This window comes from Orcinus orca, chromosome 12, assembly GCF_937001465.1.
Source record: "Orcinus orca chromosome 12, mOrcOrc1.1, whole genome shotgun sequence".
NCBI classification, from domain to species: domain Eukaryota; kingdom Metazoa; phylum Chordata; class Mammalia; order Artiodactyla; family Delphinidae; genus Orcinus; species Orcinus orca.
This window is the reverse complement of record NC_064570.1, coordinates 30,059,986-30,081,568: the sequence shown is the minus strand read 5'-3', so window position 1 is coordinate 30,081,568 and position 21,583 is coordinate 30,059,986. Positions and strand designations below refer to the sequence as shown.

General features: G+C 35.5%; 1 protein-coding gene across 1 annotated transcript in view; it reads right to left on the bottom strand.

Annotated features, from left to right (window-relative positions):
• Positions 1-21,583, bottom strand: part of MOXD1 (monooxygenase DBH like 1) — an 82,930-nt gene that overhangs the window by 45,479 nt on the left and 15,868 nt on the right. The window contains exons 2-4 of the mRNA XM_004263819.4: positions 12,052-12,198; positions 10,249-10,416; positions 10,044-10,127 (exon numbers count right to left, since the gene is read on the bottom strand). Coding sequence (XP_004263867.2) covers positions 10,044-10,127; positions 10,249-10,416; positions 12,052-12,198 — 399 coding nt within the window. The remainder of the gene's footprint in view (positions 1-10,043; positions 10,128-10,248; positions 10,417-12,051; positions 12,199-21,583) is intronic.

Here is a 21,583-nt window from a genome sequence, read left to right as displayed (position 1 = left end):
GGTGAAAGGTTATGTCTTATATTGCCTTGTATCTGACAAAAGACATAGAATTTTCTGAAGTGGACACTCACTAGACACTCATTGATTCTTCTTTGCGATTTAGAGGATAGTATGAAGGTATATTTCTAGCTGATTAAGCATATTGTGTATGAAGTACACGTCTGATTTCTGAAACATATCACAAAGTGGCTCTCCTACATTCTCAGGACTTCTCACGCCAAGCTAAAAGGCTGAAAGGCTCTAGCACTTGTGTACTCAATAACAGTTATTTACGTGGTCTGACCATCAGTCAATATTTAAGATTCCACATAGAGCAATTCAGTGGGATTTCAGTGATGAAAAGATGTCTCTTTGTTGGTAATGGAATGCATTCAAAAGTCAGGAAGGTGGTCTTCCGTATACAGTTTCTAAAATGGATCCGTTACATTATAAGCATTAATGTATAGAGTTAACTTCAAGGTGTACATTTCCCTAGAACATAAGTCTTTTTTCCTTCGTAGGAGAAAGTATCCCATATATCTGAATTAGTTCATGTTGAAATTTTATAATGAATGTCAGCTGTGGCTCCAGGAAACAGCTGGTGTTTTCGCCTCTCCACTTGCACAAAAAATGTGCAATGCATCAGGAATAAACTATCTCCAAACCATAAATTGCTTAAATCTTCATGTGCAGACAACTAACAGTGCGGTTCAATAGTAGATGTTTGATGCGTGTTCAATTTTTACAACATTTGTTGAATAAAACAGTGTATTACTATGAAAATATGCACCGATGCTATGTAATATGAAGAGCATTTTACTAGGTGCTATAAAATATAATTTAAGTATGGTCTCCTGGGAAATTTTAATACATATAAAACAGTGATTCTCAACCACAGAGTTCATATCAAGATCGCTTAAAGAAATTTTCCAAATGACAGCAACAACTACCACTAACGTAAGGGCCTGGACTTCATCCTAAAGATTCTATCCACATGGTTCTAATGTGTACCCTAGGTTAGAAGTCAAGAAAAATATAATTATTCAATGAAGCAACACTCAGCCATAACTTTTTTGATATGTGAATGTAATATTCTTCTTCATAAAACAGATATATTTTTAAACTCTTAGGTATAATCTGAATTTCTGATGTAGAAATACATTCATTTTAAATGCACTGAGAGGCCTGATATTTTAAAGAACACAACTGTGCAGCCTTATAAACTTGAATAGTAAATAACTAATTTATTTAAACTAAGTTTCTACCACATATATACTTTTCTCTACTAATTACTAAAAGCTCCATTCATAAAAACTATAAGAAATTTCAGTGTTGCATTAAAAAGGAAATAATGGATGTCATCCTGTTTTGAAAAGTATAGAATTTTTTACATTGAAAATAGACATCAAAATAAAATTGGCATGTTATATCCCATGAGAACACACACACACACACACACACACACACACACACACAAATTATCTTCATTCCTTTTATAATTTTTAGTATAACTTTTTATTACAGTTTATTTTATAAATTGTATGAATGTGTCGATTTATTTTATACACTGCCAGTTTTATCAATTTCAATATTTCACTAAAGGCATAGAATTTTAAGGGTTAAAGATCACTTAGAACAACCTCTTGGTTATACAGATTTATAGTCTTTGGACTGTGTTTTTAACATGAGTTCAATCTCTTGAGAAGCACTGTGGTGCAGCCACATGAGTGATCACCTGACCAATGGTTACTGCAGGATTAGAACCCACACTCAGTCTGGTTCTTAGGCCACTCGGAGATATCAACACTTCAAGACCTCTCTCCAACAACATGGCTCTTCTCGTTTTTAGGGTACTTTTCTCTAGGCACTTTGCCATACATTTAACTTCCAAATGGAAATGTTAGTATTTTTTCTCACATTGCCAGTGAAGGGCAATAAAATAGGTCGTTGCCATTATTTTCACTTAACTCCAAAGAGGACTGTAACTCAGCTTATAGAGAAGGCTACGGGCTTGTTTCCAATGATCCTTATGCTACAAGACATGCCCAATCAGATTAGCAAGCTACCTTCTTTCCACTGAAGTTCCTGTCTCCCTAACATCATATCTGAGATCTAACGTTCCGTGCCCTTTGGTATCCATATGCCTAATCTTTCACCTAATCAGCCTAAATCGAATTGTATTTAAATGACTTCCTAAATCACAAATGAAACTTTATAGGTGTCATCTCTTGTTCGTGAGCATTTCCAATCCCCAAGAGTGAAAACAGTAGGCCTCTGTGTACTCAAATGCCATCCAACCAGGTCTAAGTCAGTTCCCAGGATCTTTATACTGATATTTCTGGAAGGTTCCAGTGGGATCTGCTCATGTAGCCCTCTGTCTATGCACTGATGCTATAGGACATAAAAGTAGCCTGGGTACTGAGTAACTTATTCACATTATGTTTCCTTGATATAGATCACCTAGAAAAATCCTAAGTCCTGGGCTAGTAGTATTGTAGAGAGAAAGACCCACTAGTTTTGCTATGAAGATCTGTGTTCAGATCTTGGCTCTGCTTCACAGAATTTGTGCAATGTTAAGCAAGTTACTTATGCCTGCCATGCCTCACTACGTTCATCTGGAAAGTGGTGGTAATTCAACTAACCTCAAGGGAGGCTGTGAAAAATTCAACAAGATAATGTATTTAAAGTAGCAAAAACATAGGTAAGTATTTTGCTTACATACTCAGCTTTATGTAAGTAAAAGTCATTCGTATCTTAATATTACCACACTTCTCAATCCTATAGTGCCATCAACATCTAGAATCCAACCTAAACATCTTAGTACTCTTTCAATAGAAGTGCTGTTAATTATTTACCAATTTTTATAGCCAATAATTATCAACAGATGGGCTAATGCTTTTCAATTTTGTCATCCAACCTTTTGAACTACTTAAAAAAAAAATAGGTGTACTAGATTGGGGGCAGAGTTGGGTGGTAGAAGAGCAACAAAGAATAACAACTATCTTTTAATGTCGGCTGAAGATTACTTAAGGCCATAGAGTGGAAGGCTAATGGGTGACCTAAGAATGTGAAAGAATATTTCCCAGAGGTTAGTCACCAGCTGGTTTTTATCCTTACTTAGCCAGAACAGGAGGAAATTAGCTTAAATTTCCTTCGGTTTAGAATAATGGAAACAAGCTATGAAATCTAATTCCCAGGGAATCTTTTCGTCAAAATAAAATAGAGACTTACTGCCTACCATGGTTTCAGTGCGGTCCTGACTTTAAGTATGAGAAAATACTAGATGAATTTATAGTCATCCATCTCTATAATCCCCATCAAGAGAAGAAAACAAGCAATTATGAGCCGATTATGCAACAGGTGTCTTCACTTGTAACCATTTCATCTTCACTGGAAATTGTTTTTCCTACCTCACAAGGGAAGATGCACACTGAGAGTTCAGTTTGCCCAGGGTCACTGAGCTAATGAAAAGCAGAGTTAGAACACAACCCCTACCTGTCTCTAGAGTCCACCCTGTGCGCTGTGCCAACCTAAAAGCCTTCCTCACCCTGGCACTCTTGATTCTATCCTTATTTTAAAAGGACATTATTCCCAAGATTTAGAGTTATTTAGTTGTTTGTCTGTTTATTTAGAGTTATTTTATTTGGATTATGTCCAAGATTTAGAGGTACCTGAAAACCAATGTAAATTGGGAACATAGCTAGTACTTATTGAGCTATCTAATATATGCCAAACATATAAGAACTCTACAGATATTATCTCATTTGATAATGACAGTTACCATTTGAGACGAGTACTATTATTAGCCCCATTTACAGATGGAAACCTAAGCCTCAGAATGTATGCTAAGAGAGCCTATGACCGAGGGACTAAAGAAGGAGACTTTTAACTTCAAGAAGGAGGGCTTTTAACTTTAAGGGAGGCAGTGGGGTCCTAAGCACTGTCACCCTGGCATGCCCAGGGATAGTGAGAATGAAGTGTATCAGGAAGTCACACCACAGGGCATCCAAACCCCAGCACAGATTTCACTTTTAGTTTTCAGCAAGTCGTAGATATTTAGAAGTAAAAAAGAGCCAACTGAAATCATCTGCTCCAATCCATTTATCTTACAGACAAGGAATTTGAGGATCATGGTGAGGTTAAGCACTTTCTCTAGGGTCAGAAAGCTAATTAGAGACAGAGTTAGCAATAAATCACTTCCATGAAAAGACATGCTTTCAAAGTGAATTCAATTACCTCCACTTTCAAGTGGCTATTAAGAACACCCATGTAGCTCGGCAATCTCCAATGTTTCCGTGAAGTCAGTATAACCCACGAGGATCTAGAAAGAACTTGGCAGCACTGAACAATCTAAGTCAGAAATTTTTTAAATGTGCTAATTTGAGTCAACTCATTATTGCTAGGGGCGGTGCTCTTACCAACTTCTCTTCTGTTCAAAGTTATAGTTTTAGCCACAGTAAATGCCCAAGTAATTTTGTCTCTTCTCTGGTAGATAAAATCTGTACAACATTTCAGATATTCTTAGATATACTTGGACATAAGGGTAAAATTATTTTGGTATTTACAAATTTTGGATGACAAATTCCCAAAGAAGAAGATTCTTATATTTTTACAGCATGATTTTTTTCTAGAAGGTCAAAAATCATCTGTTTTGTCAATCAGTGATGAAATCCACAGGTGCCAGTGGTCATGCATTGGTATTAAGAATTTAATAACCACATATAGTGTTGCAAAGTATTTAAAAGGAATGGAAAGTATTTGTACGTGAAGCATACTTTGAAAGCTAATTTCTTTCAACATACTAAACAGATCTATCTGAAGAGCTAAAGTTTGCCTTTAGGAAATATGGTTGAATTAGGAAAAGATAAAAGGGAAACATCAGGAAACCCAAAAAAGTACTATAGAGTTGGACTGAAAATGGGTGAAAATACAAACAACTGTTCAGTCAACAGTCAATAACAAACACCTACTAGTCTGCCACAGAGCAAAGTGAAACACACAATCAAAGAATGAGAACTAAAGCATGGAGTCTGTGAAAATGCATCGTGATGACAAACCAAAATGCTATTTCCATCAGGGGGCAAAAGATCACATGAACGAAAGTATATTTTGAAATATCATTTCAGGGAAAAAAGGAAGATACACTGACTGAGAAGAGATCATTCTAATAGTTGTCAAATCATGTAGTTTGACACTGAGAATTTCCAAGTTTTACTAAATTTAATCCTTTACTAAATTTACTAAATTTAATCTTACACATTTTCAGAAATAGAAACCCACTATCACACTTGACGTTTCAGAATGTGTTAATTCTAAATTTCTCCAGTTGATGGCATCTTTCTATTTCAAAAAGAAGAAGGAATGAACATAATAGGGAAACTGGACGGCAGTGTTCATTTAATTTAGTATATAAAGTCAAAGGTTCATGCCGTGTGTCTAGCATAGGAAAATCAATTTTTGAGTGACTATTTCATGGCTATACAGTACTCTGGCTTCAAGGACATTTCATGGTTATTCGGTGTCAATTGTGCTTAGATTTTCTTATCCTAGGAAACATTCCCCAAATTAAATCACTCAGATTTATGAATGCCAGCAATGGAAAAGAACAGCGGCATCTGATTTCATGGCAAGAAAGATGTTCTGTCCAGTAACAAGTATAAAGCACAGCATTTCACTTCTTGTGTAGACTGCTGAAGAGGAGAATGATGAGTGTTTTTTTCACTCAACTTCACGTTTCTCCTGAGCAGAGAGTTCTCAAGGTGGCCTTCCTAAATGAAATGAGCAACAATCTCTGTTTTATTTGGAACTCTGACTGTGTAGAAAGGGTTGGCTGTTTTGGAATCCCTCAGAAACCCAGAAGCCTAACAAGATGTTTAACAGATTAGCAACTGTGTATCACTAGTGATCAACATAATTTTATTTAGTTACTTTATTTAACAAACACTATGTGCCAGGTCCTGTTCTAAATTACAGATATTAAATGCTTTTGATTCATTTAATGGTCATAACAACCCTATTAGGTGAGAACTATTATACCCATTTTTCCAGATGAGGAAACCGAAGTACAGAACAGTAAATTCTTTGCCCATGATCACACAACTAGTGAAAGTAATCCTCTCTTAAAACTCAGCAATAGTCAACCTTCTAGCATGATGTTTGTCCTTTTCTGGGCCTTCACACAAAATAGTAGTTTTCAGTGAAAAGTCATTCAGAGAGCAAAACTGAAAATAAATGGACTGATAAGAGTAGTTGAATTTATTAAGACTCTTCTGTGTTAGATACTGTACTAAGTGCTAATAAAATTTTTTTTAAACCTGCTATTTAATCTTTAGTCTAAACAATCCCATCAGGAAAGTATCATTCCCATGTAAAACTGAGTTGTACGAGATTAATAACTTTCCCGCCTTTTAGTGACTAGTAGAAAGAAGGAATTCAACCCTGGCCCAACAAAGCCTGGAACCCGCCTACTGCCTCCCTATTAGGGAGTCATCTCTTTTAAGGGGAGATGACTAAGGATGGTGACTCAACCTGGCTGTTTTTCTTTTTCCTCCTCTTTAACATAATAAGCCATCAACAACTATTTATTAAACTGATTAAGACACATCCGATTTAAACAGATGAATTAGAAGGTTAGTTCATCTATGGGGAAAATCCCCTGACGCTGAAAGCGCCTCAAGAAAAATAAAAAGTGTGTTAAACCAACTGACAGCCCCAGCTTCTAGCAGAGTACATCCAAGCATTACTATAAGTTGGGATAATGATAGTATATTGACTAAAGAGAGTGGAAAGAATCACTTTCTCTAAAAATTTTAAATTTGGGGTAATATCACATATTTGGCAAAGCTCAAATAGGGTCATGCTTAAATATGAGGAGATGGGCTGGAGGGTGGGTCTCAAGAGGGATCACAGAGATGATCTCATATGAGAAGTGTGGTTTTAATATAATTTACCAAGAATTTTCTTTTTCACAATCTCCATATCTGTCATCTGACAACATCAACATTTTCAGGTCATAATTTTAGACATTTTTTGCAAGCATCAAAATACAAATCAATAAACTGGAGTCACAAGTAAATTGGAACGACCAATAATTTATATCATAATCCCACCTTTCCTATGGATAAAATTATTTATCTTTGTTATAATTTTAGAAATTATTTACCTTATTATTTTGTACTTTAGTAGTAAATCATTTTTATCATTATATGATTAAAATTTAAGCTGTAATTAGTATTTTGAATTTTAGTCATTTCTATTAAATGTATTCATTGGCCAAATCACCGATATATTTTATTTACCTGCTTAGTTTTATAGTTATTACAACTACTAAATGTATACTAGGCAATACTATCAATGTTTAAACTTCAATTATAAACATTTGCTTTGAAATAGAGTCCAGAGAATACAACTGATTTCTCATAATACTAGTGTAATCAATATGTTCTTAAAACTCATTGCAAATGACACACAACATAATACGATATAAAAGCAATGTTCTTTTTTCTGAGAAAGCACTTTTTGTTTGTATCAGAGAAGGACTGAGGCTTTTTCATGCAGCCAATGTGTGGGATATAAAATAAGGAATAAGGAGAAGCACCTAGCCAATGGATTTTTGAAATATAGGAGTCTTTGGTTCTATGAAAAGAAGATACACTTTCTTAAATTATTAGAAATCATCTCTGCTAAGGAAAAGAGAATGGAAATTAGATAACTTCTTAAGGTAAATTAGAAATCTATGAATTCTACTTTAAATATTTATTAAAATTTTGTTGTAAACTGCAAATTAAAACCGTTTTTGAAAGACTATCTCAAAATTTATACAACCTAAATATTTTCAATTTATTTTCCCAATAGAGCTCTCTCTTGTTTTTGTGTTTGTTGTTTTTTGTATATTATCCTATTTGAGTTCATTTGCGACTTAAATGTTTCATAATACTTAATGACTTAAAATATTTTAGGGATTACCAACAAGCTCAGGAATCTGGTCTATAAGTGGTATTCATGAGTAATAAGAGTTTAAAATTTTAGCTACCAACCCTCTGCCCTGAAACAACGAAAGTCTGTATAAGCCTTGCTCTCCAACCTGCCGCCCCTCCCTCAAATCCCCTCTTGTTCAGGGTAAAGAATTTTTGTCATCTTACAGATCTCCAACCACTGCAAAAACACCCAAAGCAAAACAAAACAAAAAAAACTGCTCCAAAGCCTTTCCAGTCACTGAGATCCCTCTTGATACCTATGAAGACAGCAATGTGAACCCGAAAGTACTTAATTCAAAGCACACCCTTAGATAATAGATGCACACATATCTGAGTTTTACTATGATATGCTTGTGACGGGAAAGCTAGCTAAGACTTCTTGGATGAGGTACTAAGCAAATACCCTACATAGAGGGTCAGAACATATACTGCCATCCCTTAAGTATAGACAACTGTTTTTATTTCATTCAACTTAATTATCAGCATTAATAAAAACAAGAATAAAAATGCATTCATGTAAGTGGTTAAGGACTTTACATCCTATCAATTAACATTTGCTGAAAAATGAATCAAGAACCTGGTTTGTGAAACATTTGCTTAACCTATAGTTTTACATTTGACCCTTAAGCCAGGTTCCAGTTAAATTTACTGCAAATGACACATAGTAATGTATGACACGCAGTATGCATAAATATACCATTCTCTTTTCTGAGAAAGACTTTTCATTGGTTTAAGGGAAGGACTCAGGCACTATATTAAGTATGTAAGAATAGAATTTGCATTCCCCTTTCACACGCAAGAAATAGAAACTAACATTGCATGGAGGTCACACTGTTGGTAAGTCTTCTGATTGTAAAAATAACCTACAAATATTTAGGACTACTTATTAATTCAATAAACATTTCCTCAACCTACCCCTCTTGCTTCTCTAAGTAGTTATGAATCATTCTGTAAACAAAAGGCAGATCTGTGCCACTGGAGAAATACATTAGAAATTAACACATTTAAATCACTTTATAGAATGTGCTCAGTGTTTCCATCTTTGCCAGAATGGTTTGAGGTTGGTAGGAAAAGTGGGACGAATAACCCTCTTTTACAGATGAGGAAATGGGGCCTGCAGCGCTACCCCAGAGTGACTTATCTGAGACCACATAGTTAAAGAGCCAACTTGCTATTTGAACCCTCATATTTCCCTCTAGATTTCAGAATCTAGAAGTTTCTCCCTTTCTCACGTCCACACTACTTCATTACATAGTCTGGGGGAGGACAAAAAGTAGGCAATGTCTGGCCTTCTGAATGTCTGCAGTATTTTGTGTGCACTATTTAATTCTATCTTATTCTTTCTTGTGTCTTGGTCACGTCTCCTACAATCTCACTGTAGGTTCTTTGAAAGCATGAAACATGTATTCAGCCTCCGTGGAACTGCCCAAACAATTCCTAGCACAGAGCCAAGGACTTGTAAATTTTTAAAAATACTTGTTCAGTCACTAACTAGACGCAAAAGATTTGGGAGACCTATCCCTAGAGGAGGTGGGAGGGAATTAGATGCCACCGGCAAATTAGGCTTTATTTATTCCCCATTCTGTGTTTTACAACTCTGTAGAAATTCACTACAATTTTCTTGTTTTCCTGTTTTCAAAAATATACTGTAACAGTTATTTTTATGACAATATCCAGTATTTTCAATGAAGCAGATACTCTCAAACAATATTGGGGAATGTGAACTTCCCAGATAGAATTTATTGATACATAAATATATGATTTTAAATTGCAATTCCAATCATTCCAAATGTTGAATTGTTGCCTACGAAATAACCAGAGGTGTACAAATGCATCCCAAAACTTTAACCTTTAAACATATAAAATTAGGAGACAAAACACAAAATACTAGCTACAATCCGAGTTTCTCACTAAATTCAGTGACTTTTAGGACAGTGTGTGGGTCAGATAAGCCAGTTCCTTGTTCTCTAGGTAACTTTTAAATAACTGAAAATCACTTCTATAAATTTGATATTATTTTCGTTTTAAGAACAACAATTTGTCCTCTGTTCATACAAACTAAGTTTAGCCTGTGAGTGAGTCACATACCTTTACTACATGATGCTTTTCCTGGAGCGTAGGAATCTTAAACATTTGGCACCAATATGTTGTACCTTTGTTTGGGATGGGAACCTGTCTTCAAAAAAAAGGAGAGGGGGACAAAAGTCACATTCTCTTGACATTCTATTAAAAACAATAAAACATTTTCAATAAACCCACCCCTAGAACCATAAAAACCTGAAAAAATACTTACGTCCTGATTTACCAGGTCAAAGTATGGTACGGCTGTAGACAACACATTGGTTTTCTCAGGATTCAATAACCGCAGACTCTTGGTACCACGACTGGATTCGTGGTACTTAGGACCCGATTCTCCCACATCTTCGTGGTGGTAGGCCCAGATCACCCTCACCGTGCTCTCCTGGTGATCAGACAGGGGCATGATTATGTCTCATGAGAGCACTTTCCTTACCATTGAATTGCGTTTAAAGAACTCTATTCAAAGCAGGATATAGAAGCTCAAAAAAGAGAATAATGACATTTGGAGTTATCAATATGGTCTCTCACATGAACTGTGTAAATCTGATTAAGTCATTAACAATCCAAGTAGATGAGTTCCTTTTTGGAAGAAATCATCTCCCCCATGCAAGATTATGTGTTCCAAAACAGAATGAAGGACAACTGATTTAGTAGTTATGCTTTCATGCTTACGGCAACGGTAAATCATTGTCACGCTAAACCTCCAAACTATCAAACTAGTAGTTACCGAGCAAATACTCTTGTTAAACAGCAGGGGTTTGGGAAAATTACAACCTATTTTTATGCAATGGAACATTTTAGGGAAAACAAATAAATAAAATGAAAATTAAAATGACTTCCCAGGTCAGGATTTTTATTTTCACAATAGATTTTTCCCAGACACTAGCCCACTCACATGTATGTATTTACAGAAAGTGGAAATACAGCAGGAACTTCTGATTTTAGGTTTGTTTATTATCCTAGAATCTATCTATGGTCATTTTATGAATCCTGGGAATTTCCTAGGGACTGGGGTATCCCAACTAGGGAAAGCACTGTCAAGTGAAATCGGTTTCCATTTAGTAAATGAGAGATTGCCCAAAGGGCAGCAGGGCAGTGGGGAGGGTTTGCTGGGGTATAAACAGTTCAGTGCCCCAAAGATAAAGATGACTTTGCCAGATCTTTGTAATAAGAACTCTGAAAATAAATAATAAAACAAAAGCTATTTATTTTAAAAGCTATATTCTTTCTTAAGTCAAACAACTATAATTGTTACTCCAATTAAAGTATAATTGCACTGTATATTACATAAAAAAGTGGCCCATGTCTTTGCATGTGTTTTTTTTCTTCCTCTTTTACCCTTTATGCTGAATGTTAATCAAATTTGCTTCAGATTTTTACATTCCCATTTTTAAAGCTTTGACTCAGCAAATAAAAACGATAATTTTGTTGGTCTGTACAAAATGAAATTGATTCAAGAAATTCATGGAAACCTTCAAAGTACCACATGAATTTTAGATCCTCTAAATGCCTAATTTGCATATGCACAAAGATGTTAATTTTTGCATGGCGTCTGACAATAAGAAATCTTGTATAATATGTTGACAGGCAATTTTCAACAGTCTACTACTCATCTTGACTTTAGAAATTTACAAAAATGAATCAGTTACAATTCAGATGAATTACAGCCTAATATTCAGTATCATAATTCTCTCTTGTGTAATACAATTTTTCCAACCTTTATCTATTACCTATTTTAAAACTTTATAAAGAAGCTAAAACCTTTTATAGGTAAAAATCTCACACACTTTAAACAGCTCTTCAAAATTTTAGATTCACACAAAAATTGCCTTCACTGAAATTTATAGCCTTAGATTTTTTTGTGGCTTCTAAAAAGAATTCAAAAATATTCCAAAGACTATGTGACTCTGTTGTTAACGGTTATTTTAAAATATTTGTTTCTTTTTATTCTGTAAAGTGTTTCCCAATTGCAAATGTACACTCTATTCATGCCTGCATTCACTGATAGACTCCTTACCGTTATACTCTTGTCATTTATGTCACATGTATGCAGTTCTCTGGTAAACTCAATTATTGTGTGTGTACTATTTTCCATGGCATATTCTAGGTGGTAATCTTGCTGAACATCTTTTTTCAATTCTCTATTTGCATTTGTAAAATAATCCTGTGGAAAATATGAAAAAGAAAAATTAGGATGTCCTAAATTCAGGGTGAAAATAATTTAGATTAAGAGTATACATATATCACCTTAAAAAATTAATTCTCAGTTTGCTTATTACAAAACCCTGTATTTATAGTTATTTTTTAAGTCCTGGGAATTTCCAAGGGGCTGGAGTATGGGATACTCCATAGTTGGGACTAGGGACAGTTCCCTAGGAAACTGGTCCATATTTTGAACTTCTGGCCCTTCAGGAAAAGGCAGTAATGGATTTATAGTATCACAGAGCACTGAAAGAGATGGAATGAATGAATATTCACAATTGCTGAGTACTTTTTCCTCATTCTGCAAATGAAAAGAACTTCAACACTGTGAAATGGCTTGCTCCAAATGAAATAACTAGTTCATGGCAACACCAGGACCAGGGCCCAGGGTCAGCACTTTTCCACTGTTATACCTTGTGGTGCTTCCCTTCTGCACTCCTAAAAGCAAGGAGACCCATCCTGAGATTATAGGTTGTTTTAGTAGGAGCTTCAATGGCATATGTTTATTAAAATGAAATGCAATGAGAAAATATGGAAAGAAATGACACTAGCTGAATTATAAGATATTGAAGGGACGTTTTGTTTTGGTGGTTTATTAAAATGAAATGCAATGGGAAAATATGGAAAGAAATGACACTAGTTGAATTATAAGATATTGAAAAGCTAGGGACGTTTTGTTTTGGTGGTTCAGCTATAATTTTCATACTAAGCTTGTTCAGTGGTGTAAGACCACTTCTGGGAGGCAGACAGATGCAATGGAGAGGGCGTGGGCTTTGAGATCAAATGACTAGGATCTGACCCACAGCTCTACTCTGAAATGTCTTGATGAATTGTTGAAGTCAAACTCTGAACTTCTGTTCTAACATTAATAAAATTGAGATGACACATACTTATTTTGTGGATTTTGAAAGATAAATAAGTGAAATAGTATATGAGGGAAAAAACTGCCAACCATGGTTAGAGCTCATTCAATGCCAGTCTCCTTCCCTCTTCTGCAATTAGAGTTTGGTTTTTCCCGAAAATATTCTCCATGCTTTTTACCATTAGCTTTCTATGTTTAGAGTTATAAAAATCACGTTGTTAATTTTTATCACTAACAGAAGACACAAAATTTGCCATAATTATACTGGTTTTTCAGTACATAAGGATATTTTATTTTTGATGATCACAAAGACTTGATTTAGAATAAACATGTTGAAACATAATTATAATTAGTTTTTCTAACACTAAAATTAACATTTGAAGAAACGATTGCATGCTTGACAGAGAAAATACAGTGTACAAGAGAAGAACCTTAAATTGTCTATAACTGTCATACTCAAATGGATGGTATTTGGCATTTCTATTCCTAGCATCTATTTTCTTCTTTTTGGCCGTGCGGCATGTGGGATCTTAGTTCCCCAACCAGGGATCATACGCGTGCCCCCTGCAGTGGAAGCGCAGAATCTTAACCGCTGGACCACCAGAGAATTCCCTCCTAGCACCTTTTTAAATTAGCTATCAAGTGTGTGTAAATTTGATACCCAGGGTACCAGATCTAGATGCTGTTCAGACCCCACATTATCAGTAATGCACAGAGCCTAACTAACCTCTTTCACTCTGGTAACAACTACAACTTACTGTGTACATTCTATAGTTTAATCATGTTACACGTATTAACTCATTTAATCTTCAGATCAAGTGTATGAGATAAAATGAAGCACAAAGAGGTTAGCATCTTGCCCAGGGTCACACAGCTGGTAAGTGGTAAAGCCAGTATTGAAACCGAGGCAGTCAGATCCTAGGTTATCCTTCTTTACTGTTCTACATCATAGTGGCCACTGCTGGAAAAGGACGGGTTAGTTTCTATCTTTCTGGCTACAAAATCATCTTATCAAGTTTTTTTCACATAAAATGTTACTTCTTCTACTGCTGAAGTCAGGGTTTGTCCAACATTTTTTCCTGAGAACCAGCTGTAATTGTGGAAGCAATTCAAATGAAATATTCCTATGATACTATGGTTTTCCCACTTTTGATCACATAGATTTCAGTATGTAAATGAAATAACAATGTCTGTGGACAACAAGGGATTTAGATAAACTGACTGTGCCTTTACACCAAGCTCACATTTCATTACGTGATTCAAGTAGTCACAGTTTTTGCAAACAGAAGGAATACAGTACAAAATGTAATCAGTTCAAAGAGTAGAATAATTATCCCAGTCTTGCAAATATGTTTCCAAAACCTTAGTCCCACAAAATATCCAGCTGGCTTGCCAATTTTCCATTTGTTTTATTTCCACTCACCAAAACCAATTCCTTTCAGCTATTCCACCTTTTTCTGGCTTTTCAGATAACTTAGCTATGACAAAGCAGGAGAAACTTCATTCAGGACTTACTGAAAATCCCTTGAGCTCATCTGCCTCATGTAAACCACTGAGTTTTCAATATTCAGAAAATTGATACATGAGAGAATTTCAGTTATGATACATGACAGCTCACATCTTGCCTTCTTTCTAGTATAAATAATATTACTTAATGGAATCATTAAAAAATCAATCTAAAATAAGGCAGGAATAATTCAAAAAGAGTCATGTACCAAAATGGTCATTGCAGCTCTATTTACGATAGCCCAGAGATGGAGACAACCTAAGTGCCCATCATCGGATGAATGGATAAAGAAGATGTGGCACATACATACAATGGAATATTACTTAGCCATAAAAAGAAATGAAATTGAGCTATTTGTAATGAGGTGGATAGACCTAGAGTCTGTCATACAGAGTGAAGTAAGTCAGAAAGAGAAAGACAAATACCGTATGCTAACACATACATATGGAATTTAAGAAAAATAAATGTCATGAAGAACCTAGGGGTAAGACAGGAATAAAGACACAGACCTACTAGAGAACGGACTTGAGGATATGGGGAGGGGTAAGGGTGAGCTGTGACAAAGTGAGAGAGAGGCATGGACATATATACACTACCAAACGTAAGGTAGATAGCTAGTGGGAAGCAGCCGCATAGCACAGGGATATCAGCTTGGTGCTTTGTGACTGCCTGGAGGGGTGGGATAGGGAGGGTGTGAGGGAGGGAGATGCAAGAGGGAAGAGATATGGGAACATATGTACATGTATAACTGATTCACTTTGTTATAAAGCAGAAACTAACACACCATTGTAAAGCAATTATACCCCAATAAAGATGTTAAAAAAAATAAATTAAAAAAATAAGGCAGGAAAAGAGAAATATAAAACAAAGAGTAAATGGGACCAGCAGAAAACAAATAGATGTAGTTGAAATGAACAAGAAATATTACAACAGATCCTACAAACATTAAGAGGTTAACAATTTTATACACACTTTGATGTAAAAAGCTTGAATAAATTAGATGAGAAATGGGCAAAATACCTGAAGGACACAAACCAGCAAAACCTAGTGAAACAGATACTTTGAATAGCCCTATAGTCTACCTATGGGTAAAAATCTTCCTACAAAGAAAATTCTAAGTCAAAGTGTTTTCACTTGGAATTTCACCAAATATTTAAGGAAGAGGTAATATCAATTCTTCACAAACTGCCAGAAGATAAAAGAGGAGGGAATACTTCCTAACTCGTTTTTTGATGCCAGCATTAATCTGATACCAAAATCAAAGACACTACAAAAAAGATCAAAATCTCTCATGGGCCTAACTGCAAATTTTCTTAAAAATACGTAGTAGCAAATAGAACCCAATAACGTTAAAAAAAAAAAAAAGAAATAAAGATATTATGACCATGCAAAGTTGATTTAACGTTAGAAAATCAATCAATGCAATTTATTATACTAAAGTCTAAAAAGGAAAAAAATCATACAATCACCTCAAAAATGTAGAAAATCCATTTAAAACATTTATTCATGGCAAAATCTGTCAGTAAACTAGCAACAGAAGGTACTTCCTTAACCTTATAAAAGGAATCTATAAAAACCTATAGCTAATATTACACTTAACAGTGAAAGGCTGAATTCTTCCCCACTAAGTTTGGCAACAAGTAAGTCCTGGAAATAAGGCAAGGATGGCCCTACTCCCCACTTCCAGAAGGTTCCATTGTTGGTTGTCCGCCTGTGACAGATTGTCTGTTATTCCCATTCCCTAATTACAGTCATGGAACTTCTGTCCTTGACATTATACTACACTGTCTTCATCTTTCATCCTTTGGGAATCTCATCTACTCCAGGAGTTTCCAATCATCACCTTTATTCAGGATTACATACCCAAAAAGTCCATTGGATACCCTCACTTGGAAGTCTTACCGTCTTTTCACGTGCAATGTATCCAAAATTGTATTCACCCTTTATCTATAAGGATTTTTATTTCCTGGTACTGCCATTCTCCCAACCATCCAAATTCAAAACCACAGTTTTATTAACTTCTTCCTTTACTACTCACACCTCCACAGATAATCTCTGCTCCTATCAGTTCCTCCTTTAAAAAAATAACCCAGCTTTTACTTCTGCTCCATGCAGCTTCTCCTACCTCAGTTCAGATTCTATCACCTCATACTTTTGTCAAGGTCTTCCTTGAAAATCACTCTCAACGTGTCATTACATTTTATTCAACAGTATAGAGTGAAAAGTTCTATAATTTAGATTCAAGTTTCTCTAGAATTTAGCCTAACCTGGTTTTCCAGAGTGTCTATCATTAATCTCATCACATGGGACTTCCCTGGTGGTCCAGTGGTTAAGACCTCACCTTCCAATGCAGGGGATGCAGGTTCGATCCCTGGTTGGGGAGCTAAGATCCCATATGCCTTGTGGCCAAGAAACCAAAAACATAAAAACAGAAGATATATTGTAACAAATTCAATAAAGACTTAAAAAAAAATCTCACCACATGATCTCTATTATCTATTTATTATTCCCCTCAAATAATCTATCTTCTTCAAGCCCTTTGCTTTTGTTCATTCTTCCTCTTTATCTCCCCACTCTCTTCACCCCACTGAGATATCCACTCCACTACCTCCACCCACTGAAACAACTCCACTGAAATGCTTCCTTCTCTCCAAGACTCATGATTCTCTCTCCTCTACGAAGTTTTCTTTGAGCATTCCAACTGGAAGTGATCATTCCCTCTCTGAATTTTTATTCCTCTATTTCCATGCCCGTGTTGCATGCAATATATTCTACACACAACATTATCTTCTCAACCAGTGGTAATTGCCTAGAAATAGACAGCAAGTCCTGTTAATCCAGTTATAAATTTATACCTTTAGAAAAGTTGTTTACATTGTAAATGGAACAAAAAAAGGGAAAAATAGATTATTTTCCCATTTGCTCTCAAGTATATTTACATATGGTTAAGACCTGGTGTGGAAGGTGTTTAACCAGATGCTAGAATGAGTTTGGGTCTGCATGACGTGTGATGCAGACACATCTGGCACTGAAATTTGGGAACGCTGTTATGACCTTTTAGCCCCTAAATGGACATGAATCTTACGAAACTGACATCAACATTTAGAAAAAGAGTTTATACATGCCACAGCTCTTTGAAATCCTTTAACACTAGGATGGTATTCCCTACCTACTTTAAAGAAAATTTTTTAAAAAACATATCTGAGAAAGGGAAACCCTATTTTAGAATGTTTTCTGATGTTAATTTATATCCTCAGTGCCTAATGGAGGGACTTGCATATTCAGAGCCTCATTAAATATGTGCAATTTTGAAAGAAGAATCCTGCCTTTCCTTTTGCTAAATCTAAATGCGGGGATAATCTTGAAACTAAAAGATAAGGACCCATAACCTATCCTCCGATATTCACATCTTTGTGGTAAAGGAACAGTTTAACTTGGTGGGAGCAAAATATCCCGCAGTAGCACCTACTTTCTTCCTTCAGCCTGTATTAAGAAGATACATGAACTATAATCAAACACAGGACTGATGGTGTCAATATTATACCGTAAGAAATGGCATATTGGCAAACCTTAAAAGCACAGTTAAATGAGGCAAGAGGAGAGAAAAAGGCAAAAAAAATCTGGGTCTCAAATTTCTTATCATTCAATTATTCTCCCTGGGAGGAAGGAGAGACGGGAGGGAGGAAAAAAGGAAGAAGGAAGGAGGAAAATAAAGCGAGTCACTCAGAGAACAATCTTGAGAATTTATCCTGCGGATTGGCCAAACCAAAAAAAAGTATATTTAGCGAGTTTAAGAGTTTCCTGACAGTCTGACAAAGAGATAAATGTTATACAAGGGGATAATTAAATGGTATTCCAGGACTTATAAAATAAAAATAGAGGGCTTCCCTGGTGGCGCAGTGGTTGAGAGTCCGCCTGCCGATGCAGGGGACACGGGTTCGTGCCCCGGTCTGGGAAGATCCCACATGCCGCGGAGCGGCTGGGCGCGTGAGCCATGGCCGCTGAGCCTGCGCATCCGGAGCCTGTGCTCCGCAACGGGAGAGGCCACAACAGTGAGAGGCCCGCGTACCGAAAAAAAAATAAAAAATAAATAAATAAAAAATAAATAAATAAAAATAAATAAAAATAAAAAAAATAGAAATATTGATCACCGTGTACTCTCATTGTCATGGTCTCATTATAAAAATAACAGCCATTATAAAAATCTCATTGTATATGTATTAAATATATTTATAAATTATAAATATAACATAAAATGCTGATAAATAAAAGTAGGTTCCGATTAAGTATCATTAAAAATTGACTTTATGAGGGCAAGAGGGTTGAGGAGGATTCAGAGAATCATGATCCTATAGAGATTTTGTAAGTATTTAAGAATAAAAATATGTAGATGTTTTAATTGTGTAAATATAAAAGCTGGTATGCAGAAGTCATTCTTCTTTGTACTTATTCATTTTTAATGTTCTATGAAGTGAAATGTGAAGTAACATTTCCCTAGATAAATGGTTTTATGTGGATTTCAATCATATTCTAACTCAAATATCTGCATAAATATCAGCTTCAATATGAATTGTCATTGAGGTATTATTTTTTGTTTTTATTGCGGATTATTATATTAATCATGTATTAACCTTGTTTATACTTTTTAAAGATAAAATATTAGCTTTTACCTTTGAAAATTGAGTTGATAATTAGACTCTGGTAATAAAATTAACCTGCAGTTGTGTCATAAAAATATTACTTCTAGATGAACCGGTTTGCAAAGCAGAAATAGAGACACAGATGTAGAGAACAAATGATGGACACCAGGGGGAAAGTTGGGGTGGTGGTGGTGGTGGGATGAACCAGGAGATTGGGATTGACATGTATACACTGATGTGTATAAAATGGATAACTAATAAGAACCTGCTGTATAAATAAATAAATAACTAAATAAAATTCAAAATAAATAAAATATTACTTCTGAAGCATATTCTCACAGGATATTTTTCCTTTTGAACATATTATGCTTTGAAATAAATGATAAAGTGTATTACTGAGGTTTCAAAACGCTGTGTGTCAATAGTAAAGACAGCATCAGCAGAAGTTGGCATTAGCATTTCGCATGGTAGCCAGAGTACGGACTGCCACCTTCAAACTAAGATAACAAACCAAAAACACTAGCTTTGATAATCCACAAGATTGCTATGACCTCTCGTTAAAAAACATGATTACACAGATGTGAAACTGGTTCTCACTCATTGTCAGTCTTTTTTTTCCTCTCTTGAATAAAATCTCTGTTAACAGAAAAGAGCTTTGACCGGTGCTGTGTTAAACAGGATGAAGTGAAAACTCTTTATGGGTGTAATAAAAGATATGAATAAACCCCGGTTCAGCCTGGGGAACTGAATGTAAGCACAGCTGCAGAGGGACCCTTGAGAAAAATGTTACCATCCGTCATCATTTTCTTCAACAGGTGCTTGTAGTTTTTCTTTTTCTAAATCACAAAAGCCTTGTTACTTCCAACATTCCTGTTTGTAATATCCATTTCTATAATAAGTGTTATGGTAGTTTAATAATACCGATAGTATAATAATAGATATTTTTGTGTTCAAGAGAATCCTTGATCCTAAAAAACCATAAAACCGTATAAACAAACTATATAAACATAATCTTCAGATTTCAGTATAAGCTGATTTTAATGTTATTTCTTCGCTAATCTTGGAAATTTGAGAGGAATGTCAAAACAGAAGGGGCTTGCCTTCCAGAAACCACTTCAGATAAAACTGAAACTCTCTAGCTCTAAGAAGGGATCTGTTAAATGCTGCCAGAACGCCTAAATGTGCGCCCTATTGGCTTGCGTTCCATGGGGGGCCCACCTGAGCAATCTGTCCTTTAAGTGCCACCTTCTGGAAATACACATCCTGAATTTTCTCCCACAGCCAATCATCTCATTTTAGTTTTCATATAGGTCATTTAAGACTTTGCTATAATTACAGAATTATCAGATAAAGTGTAAAATGAAAACTTTGACTCAATCTCTAACAATAGGCTTCAATGGAAAAAACAATTCCAAATCTTACCATTGACATAAGATGTTACTTTACTTTCACCATATTCCATCACTTTAATTTTTAAAAAAATTTAGATGACTTCTCTTAATTTTCCATGACCAGTTTATGAAAGGAATAAATTTTGAAGAGAAGGCCCCTTCCTTCCTGCCTTCCCTCCTCTGTCCCTTCCTCCCTTCCTTCTTCCTCTCCTTTTTCCAACACATATTTCATTGCATTACTATTCCTCATCCCTGATGTAGGGCTGAGAGCACACGACTGTACAGTATAGACAGTATAAGACAAAGTCCTTATTATAATCAAACTGATAGTGGAGTTGCAGGATAAGCAGACAATTTTTTAAACTTAAATAACAATATAACCAAAAATATTTTGATAAGTGCTTATAGGAAAATAAAACAGAGATTCTAGACACAGATTCGAAAGCCTTTGGGTTGAGGGATCAGAAAAGTCACCACTGAGACACAAACTTACTTTGAGAAATAAACTACAGCTAGGAGCCAGCCATGGAAAGTGAGGAGGAAGTAGGTCCAGGAAGAGAGGGCAGCTATTGGAAAGGACCTAGAAGGGGGCAAGGCAAGGTTTATCCAGTTTGGTGAAGCAAATAAAAACCAGGGTGACTGAACTGTAGTGCCCGGAACAGAAAAATGAGGTCAACAGAGATCACATGAGGCCCCAGATGCTGTGAACGCCTTATGGGTCAGTATAGGGAGTTCAGATTTAATACTAAACTTATATGGAAGTTATTTGAGCTTGAAGCAGAAAGTGACATATTCTGATTGATATGAAAAAATATATATACGTGTGTGTGTGTGTGTGTGTGTATTACTGTGGCTACCGTGTGGAGAATGAAAAGAAGAAAAAAGAAGAGCCATGATCAGAAGGCAGGAGTCACACAGTGGTCCCAGGGGTTCAAGCTTGAGTGGTA